This window comes from Marmota monax, unplaced genomic scaffold, assembly GCF_021218885.2.
Source record: "Marmota monax isolate L192 unplaced genomic scaffold, Marmota_monax_Labrador192_F-V1.1 WCK01_AAM20220418_F8-fsc00054, whole genome shotgun sequence".
Lineage (NCBI taxonomy): Eukaryota > Metazoa > Chordata > Mammalia > Rodentia > Sciuridae > Marmota > Marmota monax.
In genome coordinates this window covers 6,452,046-6,465,883 of record NW_026692145.1, presented here as the reverse complement: position 1 = coordinate 6,465,883, position 13,838 = coordinate 6,452,046, and the positions used below count along the sequence as shown (strand labels likewise).

General features: G+C 39.4%; 1 protein-coding gene across 1 annotated transcript; it reads left to right on the top strand.

The window, feature by feature from the left end:
* The first annotated feature begins 821 nt into the window (after positions 1 to 821).
* On the top strand, positions 822 to 2,750 carry LOC124109790 (alpha-1,3-mannosyl-glycoprotein 4-beta-N-acetylglucosaminyltransferase A-like). The gene has a single exon (XM_046468576.2). The coding sequence runs from the start codon at positions 1,067 to 1,069 to the stop codon at positions 2,672 to 2,674; it is 1,608 nt and encodes a 535-aa protein (XP_046324532.1). The 5' UTR covers positions 822 to 1,066; the 3' UTR covers positions 2,675 to 2,750.
* The last annotated feature ends 11,088 nt before the right edge of the window (positions 2,751 to 13,838 follow it).

The following is a 13,838-nucleotide window of genomic DNA, read 5'->3' as shown; positions in this document are numbered from 1 at the left end:
AAAAGAGGGTAGTATGCTGGGCACAGTAGCACATGCCTATAATCCTAGTGGCTTGGGAGGATGATACAGGAAGATCTCAACTTCAAAACCAACCTCAGCAAAAGGGATGTGCTAAGCAACGCAATGAGACCCTGTCTCTAAATAAAATACAAAATAGAGATGGGGGTGAGGCTCAGTGGTTGAGTGCCCCTGGATTCAATCCCTGGTACTAAGTAAATAAATAGTTAAATAACTATAAAAAGAGGGTAGTACTGAGGATTGAAATGGAGAAAATTATATTATATACATTGATAAATATGCCAAAATAAACTCCATTAGTATGCATAATTACAAAGCTCTAAAAGTAAAAATAATTTTTAAAAAAATAGAATTAAATCTAATCAAGGAGACAGCACTATGGCAAATTTCCCATGTTTTCTAATAAGACTATAAAGATGTCCATCCTACAAAGGAAATAATCCTTCCCTTTCAATGAGGGGAACACAGTACCAAATCATCTCAAATTCCATAACTGAATTTAGGTAATTAGAGATTACAAGTGCCCCAGGGATTTCCCAGAAGCAAAAGTAAATTTCTCCAGAGGAAAAAACTATTCTTATTTGACCTGAAATTAGTGTTATAATAGTTTTTTTCATGTGCAAAATCCTAAACTAAATAAAAAAAACTCAAAATAGAACACAAAAACTTTGTAGCCCAAATTGTAGAACATATAGAAATAAACGGTAGGAAAATACTGTCTTAGCAAAGTTTTTTTTTACTGTGACCCCAAACAAAAAAAAAAATTGAGTTAGTGCCTGCGGCCGTGGCGGGAGCGCCGGCGCCAGCGGCAGGGAGAAAACAGCCCAAGACGGGAGCACATGAAGACCACGAAGAAAATTCTGAGTAGCAATTGTGAATGGTATTCTTGCTAGACACCTTCTGCCTGAGCATCTGAAATGAACCTCTTGCATTGATTGTTTTGATTGGCCTGGAGCCAGGAGTACTGGATTCAGTTGACTTCAGGCTAAAAAGAAAACAGTCTTGGTTGTCATCACAAACATACGAACCAGTGTGATGGTGAAATGAGATGAGGCTCCGAAATGGAACTGTAGCCACTGCTTTAGCATTTATCACGTCGTTCCTCACTTTATCTTGGTATACTACATGGCAAAATGGGAAAGAAAAACTAATTGCTTATCAACGAAAATTTCTTGCTTTAAAAGAACGTCTTCGAATAGCTGAACATCGAATTTCCCAGCACTCCTCTGAATTGAATAACATTGTCCAACAGTTCCGGAGTGTAGGGGTCGAAACAAATGGAAGTAAGGATGCGTTGAATAAATTTTCAGGTAATACCCTAAAGCTACTAAAGGAGTTAACAAGCAAAAAATCCCTTCAAGTGCCAACTATTTATTATCATTTGCCTCATTTATTGCAAAACGAAGGAAGCCTTCAGCCTGCTGTGCAGATTGGCAATGGAAGAACAGGAGTTTCAATAGTAATGGGGATTCCCACAGTGAAGAGAGAAGTTAAATCTTACCTCATAGAAACTCTTCATTCCCTTATTGATAATCTGTATCCTGAAGAGAAGTTGGACTGTGTTATAGTAGTCTTCATAGGAGAGACAGATATTGATTATGTCCACAGTGTTGTGGCCAACCTGGAGAAAGAATTTTCTAAAGAAATCAGTTCTGGCCTGGTGGAAGTAATATCACCCCCTGAAAGCTATTACCCTGACTTGACAAACCTAAAGGAGACGTTTGGAGACTCAAAAGAAAGAGTGAGATGGAGAACAAAGCAAAACTTAGATTACTGTTTTCTAATGATGTATGCTCAGGAAAAGGGCATATATTACATTCAGCTTGAAGATGACATTATTGTCAAACAGAATTATTTTAATACTATAAAAAATTTTGCACTCCAACTTTCTTCTGAGGAATGGATGATTCTAGAATTTTCCCAGCTGGGCTTCATTGGTAAAATGTTCCAAGCGCCAGACCTCACTCTGATCGTAGAATTCATATTTATGTTCTATAAGGAGAAACCCATCGATTGGCTCCTGGACCACATTCTCTGGGTCAAAGTCTGTAACCCTGAAAAAGATGCAAAACATTGTGATAGACAGAAAGCAAACCTACGCATTCGCTTCAGACCATCCCTTTTCCAGCACGTTGGTCTGCACTCATCACTGTCGGGAAAAATCCAGAAACTCACGGATAAAGATTACATGAAACCATTACTTCTCAAGATCCATGTCAACCCTCCTGCCGAGGTGTCTACTTCCTTGAAGGTTTACCAAGGACACACACTGGAGAAAACGTACATGGGGGAGGATTTCTTCTGGGCCATCACCCCAATAGCTGGAGACTACATCTTGTTCAAATTTGATAAGCCAGTCAATGTAGAAAGTTATCTTTTCCACAGTGGCAACCAGGAGCATCCAGGAGATATTCTGCTCAACACAACTGTTGAAGTTTTGCCACTTAAGAGAGAAGGTTTGGAAATAAGCAAAGAAACCAAAGACAAACGATTAGAAGATGGCTATTTCAGAATAGGAAAGTTTGAGAACGGTGTCGCGGAGGGAATGGTAGATCCTAGCCTCAACCCCATCTCGGCCTTTCGCCTGTCAGTCATTCAGAACTCTGCTGTTTGGGCCATTCTTAACGAGATTCATATTAAAAAAATCACTAATTGATCATCTAAGAAACCAACACGTTTTTTCCTGGTGACTCTGTTAAAGATAGCTAAGCATGTACCTTTTTTTTTTTTTTTTCCAAACTTGAACACTACCTCTGTGAATCTACTGTAGATAAGACGACTGCTGTTTCCACTTGGAAAGCGAATCTCCCGAAGATAATTGTATTATTTGAACTATGCTCTTCTCCAATTTTAACTTGATGCAAACATTTTACAATTATGACAGCCTGTTAATAGGACTTGTACTGTTTTGGTATTATACTAATACATACGAGTTGTACATATTGTTACATTCCTTAAATTTGAGAAAACTAATGTTAAATACATTTTATGAAGGGGGTACTTTTGAAGTTCATTTATTTTACTATTATAGACCCTCTTTTATAGATTATCAGGGATTATATATAAATATATAAATATACATAAAATGTATGGAATTAATTTATTAGAAACACTTAAGGAGTACATATTTTTGTGCAGTAAATTTTTGAATCAATACTTTTTTTGAGAACCAGTTACCTTGCTTTTTTAAGTTCTTTCTATATTTTTCTTTCAAAATGCAAACATTACAAATCAATGCCATTTTTCAAATGCACTGCCATTTAAGATTGATTATAGATGGATTTCTTAACTGAAGTACTTTTATAATCACAGCGATTCTAAACAAAATATTTTCAAAGGCATTTGTCATTCCTTAAAGCCAAGATTTTAAAGACCAACATCCTTCTTGAGGGTTGCTTTACTGTACTGCGTGTGGTATGTAGCCACAGAAAATCAGTCTGAGGACTCTCAGTGTGCGGGTGTGACGGCGCCAACCTGAATCGCCACGGACTCGCTCGCTAAGTCTCTGGTAGGGAAGGTGGCAGACCCTTCCTTCCTTTTTAATCTTTGTCTGTAATCCATGAATTAGATGCATTCTCTTTTCTTGTTGAACCTTTTATATCTGCTCTCATTTCTGAGTTAGTGTTTTTAGGTAATGCTATTGTATGGGTCATAATGTGTATAATTTTAAAGAAAAACAAAATTATTATATAGATTTGTGGCAAAAGGTAGTATAGCAGGTGTGTTTTCCCAGAATGCTTTATTCTGCTGCATTGTGATCTGACCTGTTTCCAGAAGCATTCATCACCTTCAGCGGCAGTTCCACATCCTATCACTGCGGCCAGCAGAGTGTGTCACCGGCTTCAGCCATCGATGGTCTCCACAGAGTACTTCCCTTTCAAACAGTTAGGAGCTGTCAAGCCAGCCAGGCCACTCCAACCACCTGGGGTTACAGTGTGTGGCAGGTGTGCACAGGTGGATCCCCTGAGCTTTCTGAGTGGCCCTGGCCGAGGCTGAGGGCTGTGAGAGGTCCCACAGCTGGTGACCTCTGGCCTGGAGTTTACTGCTGCCCAGTATGTGGGATGCATGGCGTCCAATGCTGCCCTCGCTGTGCCAGATGAAGGGGAAGCTGGGAAATGCCCATCAGGTTCTGTTGTCCCACTCTGTTGTAGAATGTTTAGTTTCCGTGGTCAGCAAACCTACCATGTGGCCCAGGATTTGATGTCACATTTCAGTTGAAGTTTTTAAATTCCCCAATCGCAGAGCCTATCAGCAAATTTCTTTCAAAACAGGGACTTGCCTTTTGTTGTAAATGTTGGCACCAGCTTGGCATTCTGAACCACTACTGAAGCAGCTAAAAATCTGTGCAGATGGAGATCCCCAGGGTCCCTGGTTCCTCAGTAGCAACTGGGTCTTCAGAAGGAAAGCCAGCCTAGGACAAAGTGCTGTAGCTCCCCGGGCTACTCATTAGGGCTTCTTGAAGACTCTGGGCCCAGCCAGCGCGGCCCCCACCCCAGCCTCTGCTCCTCTCTCCAGTTCCTGGAATCCTTTCCATCATTCACGGAGACTCTCCTTCCTCCCATGGCTTTGTTCCCTGTTTCTAGAATGTGTCCGGCACATGGCAGGTGTGGTCGCCTCTGAGCATGTGAACCAGCTGTGCCAGCCTCTCCCCTCCCTCTGCTCCCTTGGCCTTTCACCCTCCCACCGTGCACACGCATCTCCCTGCCTAGTTGTGACTGACGTGTCGTCTCTGAGCTCCTGCAGCCAGCCTGCACCTCATTTCCTCTCTGTCTGTCCTTCACTGCAGCAGTGGACTCACCTGGCCTCAGCATTAGTTGTTCCTCCTTTCCACCAGGTCCTCTGCTAGGCAACTGAGAGCAGTCTTGCTTTCCCTAAGCAAGAATTTATAGTGGTGGCCCGTACAGTCCAATGAGCATCACCGCAGAGGAGCCAATCAGCTAGATGTTGCTGGGGCCGCTGTGAGCCAATCATCAGCCAGCAGCTGGAAGTTTGCTGGCAGCTGGAAGTTTGCTGGGGCCCCTTTGGCTGTGGCTCTCAACATCTCCCCCTCTCTGTTTAAACAACAAGCATGTGGCTTAGGGACCGTGCCTGTTAGGCAGTCCAATTCAACATATGGTCCTTACCCGTCATCGGATGAACTGACCTCTAGGCGTCAGCCTCCTGTCTTAGGTTGGTACCACTGCAATTGGATCATACCCGTCACTGACTACCGGTCCAGCATACAGCCATACTTGTGGATAGGCCTTTGCACCAGTGGGGGGGTGAGGTTCTTTGCCTCACCTCTGTTGGCCCCCAAATTTTAGACCATCACTAGTAGAGGAGGATGCAAAATGCCATGACATTAAGCCAATTGAGGGCTCCTTTGAAAAATTGTACCACCGGTGACATCATCAGCAAAAATACCCCAACACTACCACAAGTCACTGCACCAACAGATAGTTCACAATGCATACAGGTGAGCTCACAGTGTGTCCAGGCAAGTTCTGCAAGCAGTTCAGTGATGGCTATTGTAGAAGCTGTAGATTGGTTTTATCTTTGACTTCACCAGCACTGGGATGAAGATAGGAATTCTGGCAATAATGGCTAAAGAAAAAATTATGTAACATTACAGAAGGCACTAAAAGAAAACAATTTTCTTAACAATTTACATTATCTTTAAGAGAATTATTAAATATAATGAAAAGGAAAGGTGAAAGTAAACAAACAGATCTGTTAACCTTCTTTTTTGTTTACATATTAAAACAATCCTCAACAGTTGTTTACCCAATTTAAATTAAACCATATAAATCACGTGAAAAAAAAAATATTTGGATCCATTTTATCATGAGCGCTCATCATATATGATATATGGACATACGTACATTCAAACATATAACACAAAACACAAGTGTGCACACATAATATAATACATACAACACATAACATTATAGTAAAGGCCTTATAACTTTTTACAGGTGAAATCTCCATTGCAATGTTTAAAAACTCTATAGTCAAAAAATAGAACTGATCAGCAAAACATTAACCTAGGTCTGTATGAGCTCAAAAAACAAAATAGAACTTCATGATATGGCAAAGGGCAATAATAAAATAGATATTGAAAAAAGCATCCTGGTTCTGTTGCAGATGTAAGAATAGCCAAACTGGAGTTTTGGATATCAGTTGTTATGGATTTGAGCCAAATCATCTTCTTTTTGGTCTGTAGAAATCGCTTTAGTTAATCTTTCTGGAATCCAAATCGGCTGCTGTTCTCCCTGTGGAAACACACAAACAGACCCCCGACTCCAGACAATTACTGGGTCAGGACCTTTCCATTGTCCTGTTAGAATATCCTTCCAAAGTACCTTGGGCTTATGTACATTTTTTGGACACATATGCCTTTCTGCAGCACTAAGTCCTGATGAATCCAAATTTAAAAAGTTTAGAGTAAAAAGGGTTATTTTAAGTTTATCTTTGGGGAATATATACCCCTTCCCAATTCCTTCTTTTTGCTTTAATAAGTACATTTTAATAGTTTGATGAGCTCTTTCAACTATGCCTTGTCCCTGTGGATTGTATGGGATTCCTGTTATATGAGTAATGCCAAATGTTGAGCAAAATTGTTTAAAAGAGGTAGAAGTATAACCAGGGGCATTATCTGTTTTTAACTGTTTTGGAACACCCACAGTGGCAAAATTTTGTAAGCAATGAGCTATAACATCTTTAGTTTTTTCTCCGGCATGAAGGGAGCCCATCAAAAATCCAGAAGAAGTATCAACTGTAACATGCAAATATTTTAATTTTCCAAATTCTGGCAAGTGTGTGACGTCCATCTGCCAAATATGGTTAGGTATCAATCCTCTAGGATTGACTCCAAGATTAACTTGTGGTAAAAAGGTCACACAATTTTGACATTGTTTTATTATTTGTCTAGCTTGTTCCTTAGTTATTTTAAAACGCTTTTGTAAAGTATTAGCATTGTCATGGAACTTTTTATGAAAATTTATAGCTTCTTCTAGTGTAGAGAAAATATGTATGTCATGTGTAGTTTTATCTGCTAAATCATTGCCCAAACTAAGGGCTCCAGGCAATCCTGTATGTGCCCTGATATGTCCTATAAAGAATGGATCTTTTCTGTCCCAGATTAGACTTTGTATAGTGGAAAGCAAAGAGAAAACAGTAGAAGAAGGGGAAATCCTACCAGCATCTTCAAGAGATACTATAGCATTAACTACATACTGACTATCAGAAAATAAATTAAATACAGAATCTTTAAACATCACAAAAGCTTGTAAAACTGCATTAAGCTCTACCTTTTGAGCTGATTGTTTGGGTACTAAAAATGTAAAAGTTTGATCAGGGGTAACTACTGCTGCTGTACCATTATTTGACCCATCAGTGAATATATTTGGAGCATTCATGATAGGTGTTTTTCTTGTCATTTTTGGAAAAATTACAGGATGCAATGACCAAAAAGACAATAAAGGATTAGATGGTAAGTGGTTATCAAATGAAACATTAGATTTGCACATGATTATTGCCCAAGTATTTAACTCATTAGCTAACTCATCAATTTGATTCATAGTATATGGAGTAATAATTTTATTGGGAGAAATTCCAAACACTCCCTTTGCTGCTTTTATTCCTTTGAGTATTAATTGTCCTACAGCCTCAGGATACCTAGTAAGAATAGTGTTAGGAGAATAAGATAAATGTATCCATAATAATGGACCTTCTTGCCAAAATACTCCTGTAGGAATATTTTTTGTTGGTAGTACAATAAATAATAAAGGCAAACTTATATCAATTCTATCCAAATGCATATTTTCCATATATGTTTCAATGATTTTTAATGCCTTTCTTGCTTCAGGCGTTAACATTCGGGGTGAATTTGGATCTGATGGACCTTTTAGGATATCAAATAAAGGTCCCAACTCTCCTGTTGGTATACCTAAATAAGGCCTTATCCAATTTATGTCTCCTAATAACTTTTGAAAGTCATTAAGTGATTTGAGTTGATCTACTCGTATTTGAATTTTTGGTGGACGGACCATGGTTGAGGATAATAGAACTCCTAAATAATTAATTGGAAAATTTAATTGTACTTTATCTATTGCTATCTCTAGATTATAATTTTTTAATAAGTTTATAAGTATGGCATAACATTCTAGCAATGTGTTTTTATCTTTGTGTGCTAATAATACATCATCCATATAGTGAAATATTTGTAGTTCAGGATTTTGATTTCTAAGTGGCTGGATTACTTTGTTAACATAAATTTGACACATAGTTGGGCTGTTAGCCATCCCTTGAGGGAGTACTTTCCATTCATATCTCTGATCAGGACCTTCATGATTCAGTGCAGGGATAGTAAATGCAAAACGTGGACTATCCTCAGGATGAATTGGAATTGAAAAAAAACAATCTTTAATATCTATAACTAATACATACCAGGTTTTTGGCAAAGCAGACAACTGAGGAATCCCTGATTGAGCAGGTCCCATAATAACCATCTCATTATTAATGGCTCTTAAATCTTGCAATAATCTCCATTTACCAGATTTCTTTTTGATGACAAAAATGGGAGTATTATGGGGAGATACAGAAGGTTGTATATGTCCTTCTGCTAATTGTTGTTTGACCAGGTCATGGGCTGCTTGTATCTTTTCTTTAGTCAGGGGCCACTGAGGAACCCATACTGGTCTTTCTGATTTCCAAGTAATTTTTATTGTCTCAGTGGCCCTTTCTGAAAATCCAACCCATGTCTGTCTGTTCCTTGATCTATTTGTATTGGTGCTGCTATACCTTGTTCTTGTTTTTCTAATCTTTTTCCTTTCTTAAAACCTTGTCTAGTCATAATAGTGGGTGCATTTTGGTTGATGTTATTTGTTAATGTCAAACCTAATTGATCTAGGACATCTCGTCCCCATAAATTTACGGGAAGATGATCCAATACATATGGCTGTATAGTTCCTTCACATCCTTCAGGATCCTTCCAATCTAATACCATTGCACTTCTATGGGGATTAGTCGCCACTCCTAGGCCTCGAAGCGTTTGAGTGGCTTGTTGTAATGGCCAATGTTTTGGCCATTCTTGACGAGAGATGATGCTAAGGTCTGCACCTGTATCCAGTAGCCCATTAAATTCATGTCCTTGAATATTTAGTTTTAGCATGGGGCGAGAATCTAAATTTAAAGAAAGCATAGCCCAATCTACACCTGTGGAGCCTAATCCCTTGGAACCTCTTTCTACAGTACGACTGGAAAATTTATCATGTAGGCTGGGTATTATTAGTAACTGTGCTATTCTATCTCCTGGTGAAATTACTGATATACCCTTTGGAGAACTGGCTATAATTTTTATTTCACCTTCATAATCGGGATCAATTACCCCAGGACTTATCATAAGTCCTTTTAGAGTAGAAGAGCTGCGTCCCAATAATAAGCCTACTGTTCCTTTGGGAAGAGGTCCTTTCACCCCTGTGGGAATGATTTGAACTCCCATCTCTGGAGTTAGTACTGCTCTGGCGGAGGCGCAGATGTCCAACCCTGCGCTCCCTCTGGTTTGTCTGATGAGGGATCTGATGGACAATGTGTCCTGGGCACTACCCTGATGGGGTTGCTGGGTTCCTCCAGTGCTCCGTATATTTGTGGTTTTGGGCCCCGGAGCATTGGGCCCCCCTGTCCGTTTTTTGGCAATGGAGCCCGATGCCTTTCTCCACGATATCGTGGATAAACACCTGGTCCTTGTTCGTTTTTTGATAATGGAGTACCCTCTATGGTGGTTTGAGAACGGCATTCATTAGCCCAATGTCTCCCTCTACGGCATCGTGGGCAAACACCTGGTATTCTACTCCTTTGATACCTAGTTTTGTTAAACCCTCCTCCAATGGGGCAATTCCTTTTAAAATGTCCTGTTTGTTCACAATTGTAGCATGTTCTTGGCCTGGCATCTAAAGCCTGTTTTACTGCAGCTGCCACAATTTGCCCTTGTTCATTAATGTCTCTGGCATCTAAAGCCTGTTTTACTGCAGCTGCCACGACTTGCTCTTGTTCATTAATGTCTCTACATAATTTAATATATGTGTTTAAATCTTCATGTTTCCATGGTCTAATGATATCTCTGCACCAACGATTCGCTTGCTCATAAGCCAGGTGTTTTAGTAATGGCATTGCTTGTTCTGTATTCCCAAAAACTCTGGTAGCTGTTTGAATAAGCCTATCTACAAATTCAGCATAAGTTTCATTAGCTCCTTGTATTACCTTAGATAATTGACCTTGTAAACCTCCATGTCCTTGTAAAGTCTTCCATGCCTTAATTGCATCTGCAGCAATTTGTGCGTATACGCCAGGATCATATGCAATTTGTTGCTGCTGATCCTCATAAGGTCCCTTTCCTAACAACATATCTAGATTTCTCTGAGGATAACCAGCTGCTGCATTTCGCCTAGCCGTCTCCTTGCAAAATTCCTCATTGGCAACCTTCCATAACAGGTATTGTCCTCCATTTAGCACAGCTTTACACATATTAGCCCAATCTGCTGGCGTCATGTTCAAGTTGTTAATGGATTCGACCAAGCTTACAGTGAAGGGTGCTTGAGGACCATAGGTTGTTACAGCCTCTTTTAGCTGCTTCACTGTTTTGAAATTTAAAACTTGGTAAAATCGCTGCCCTCCTGCCTCAAATACAGGGCATGTTAATATTTGAGACCTTGTCTCAGGATCCCAACTATCAACTGCGGGGGTTGGGGGCCTCCCAGCATATGGAGGTGGCGCTGTTAGTTGGACACTTACGCCCTCTGGTGATAGAAAGGTGTTAGTAGCAGTCTCCTGTAGAGGTGGTGCTGTTGGTTGGACACTTACACCCTCTGGTGATAGAAAGGTGTTAGTAGCAGTCTCCTGTTGTAACTTTCCCCCTGATGGCTTTTTCTGTTTTACACTTTCTTTCTCTGTCTGACTAGCTTGAGAGGCCTTCTCTTTTACTTGAATCTTTTCCTCTGTCTGACTAACTTGAGAGACCTTCTCTTTTACTTGAATCATTATGTCTTCTCCTTCCTCTACCATTGTCTGAACTGAAGGCTTTGGACTAAGCAAACAAGATACGAATGTCCACAATGGCAATGTGCCAACTGGCAGAGTCCCTGGGCTTTTCTTTTCCATTCTTTTTAAATCTTCACCATGATGGTTCCACTGTGATATATTTAACAACTCCTCCTTAAAAAGCCATGGGCTACATTTTTGTATTGTATCAACGTATGCCCTGATTGTTCTTGATTTTACTGAGATGCCTCCTTCCTCTAACAATTTACTTAACACTCTTTCAGTTTGTTTTTTACTAATTTCTGATCCCGTATTTCTACTATAATACAATCCAACAAGATAACGCCTAACAAAACTGAAACTGAGTGAAACAAAATTGGAACAACACAAAATCATTATAATAGCCTCCTGAAATGTCCATCCGTCCTTTCTCCCTATCTGTTCCTCAGATGTGAGCGGTTTTTCTTCCATCTTACACATCTCCAGGGACAGGCAACTTAAAACAAAAGTGAAAAGTGAAAAGAGAAGCTTGTGTGGGAGAGAGAGGCTTGGGGAAACAGTCCAATGAGCATCACCGCAGAGGAGCCAATCAGCTAGATGTTGCTGGGGCCGCTGCCAGCAAGTTAGGAATGGTGGGATATGCTTGTAATCCCAGAGACTTGGAAGGCTGGGGCAGGAACATCCCAAGTTCAAGACCAGCTTCTGCAATTTAGTGAGGCCCCATCTCATAAAATAATAATAATAATAAAAATAATGATGATGATGATGATGATGATAATAATAATAATAATAATAATAATACCTAAAAAGGACTTGAGGAGCTGGGATGTAGCTCAACTGGTAACAATCCCTGGGTTCAATGCCAAGTACAAAAAAAAATAATTCCCAGCAAAAATTGATAAATTGTATCACATAAAACTAAAAAAAACTGACAAAGTATTACATAAATTATCAAAGGAAACAATTAAGTGAGTGAAGATGACAAATTTACAGTACAGTAGAAAATATCTGTAAACTCTTTATGTGAAGAGAGATTAATTTCCAAAATATATAAGGGACTAAACACCAAAAATATATCTGATTTTAAAATGGGCAAAAAAAACATGTTGGACATCTCTCAAAAGATGGTATACAAATATCCAAAAGTTATTTTTTAAAAAGTGCTCAATATCACTAATCATCAGAGAATTGCAAATCAAAATGGCAATGATATCCCACCCCAGTTAGAAAAAAAAATACAAAAAAAAAAAATGCTGGTAAGGCAATGAAGAAATGGGAACTCTTATACACTTGTGGTAGAAAGGTAAATTAGTAGAGCCTTTATGGAAAACAGTACGCAGTTTCCTATAAAAAATTGAAATTAAACTAATGTATGATCCCACAATTCCAATACTTGTGTAGTGGGATTAAAATGAGTATTGTAATTTTAAAATCAGCCATCTGAATATCGATTTCAATACTACATACACTCTCTAAGATATGAAATCAACTTGGATGTTCATCAATGGATGAAAGGGTAAATATACTACTATACAGATCCAAGATGGCAGAATAGAGGAAGTCCTGTTTCTGGCTGCTCTGTGGCATGAAACCAAGAAAGCACACAGGTAGCTTCTCCACAAGGTCTCTCCTAGATGTAATACAACATCTCAGAGAGTGTGAGAAGATCCCTATACAACGGATTTTCGCAGAAATCACCAGCGCTGTGATCACCCGCGCAGAAATGAGAGCCTCTGTGTTCAAGTAAGTCTCTGGACTCTGGACCCAAAGCCAGCAGTTCTAGTTAATGCAGAACTCACAAGTGGCTTAGCAGAAATGACCTATTAGTACCTCTGCAGAACTCCAGACAATGCTCCCCTCTCATGCAGGTCACTCGGTTGCTACCTATCAATAGCACAAGGCCATTACCCAGCTCCCTCCACCTCACCAGATACCCCGGCACTGGAAGCAGACCAACTCCATCTTGGAAAAAACTTTCTCTCCATTTTTTGGAGGGTGTAGCTATCAGATTCAATCTCCATTTGAGCAGGAGAGATCTTGGAACCCTACAAGAGCACTACAAATCTATAGGGTAAAAAAAATATCACACCAGATACACAGAGCTGGAAAGGAAGACACATGAGCAATATGAAAAAACAAGGGAAGAAAGTACCTCAAACAAATAAAGACAACACATCATTAGAAGCATTGGCAGAAAAAAATGACAGAGAAAGATGTCAGGATATACATGGGTAAGATGTTTTGGGATCTCAATGAAGACATAAGAGAACAAATACAGACAGTGAAAGATCACTTCGACAATGAGCTACATAAACAAATGCAAAAAGCAAAAGATCACCTCAACAGGAAGATAGAGGTTATAAAAAAAAGAAATCCTTGAAATGAAAGAAATAATAAACCAAATTAAAAACTCAAATGAAAGCATCACCAACAGAGTAGACCACTTAGAAGATAGGACATCAGACAATGAAGATAAAATATATCATCTTGAAAAGAACATAGAACACACAGGAAAAATGATAATAAACCATGAGCAGAACATTCAAGAAATATGGGATAGAATAAAAAAGACCAAATGTAAGAGTTATTGGGAAGGGCTGGGAGGGGCTGGGATTGGCTCAAAGGTAGAACATTTGCCTAGCATGTGTGAGGCACTGGGTTCGAACCCTAGCACCACATAAAAATAAAATAAAGGTGTTGTGTCCACCCACAACTAAAAAATAAAGTGTTAAAAAAGAGTTATTGGGATAGAGGAAGGCATAGAGATCTAAACCAAAGGAATAACAATGTATTCAATGAAATAA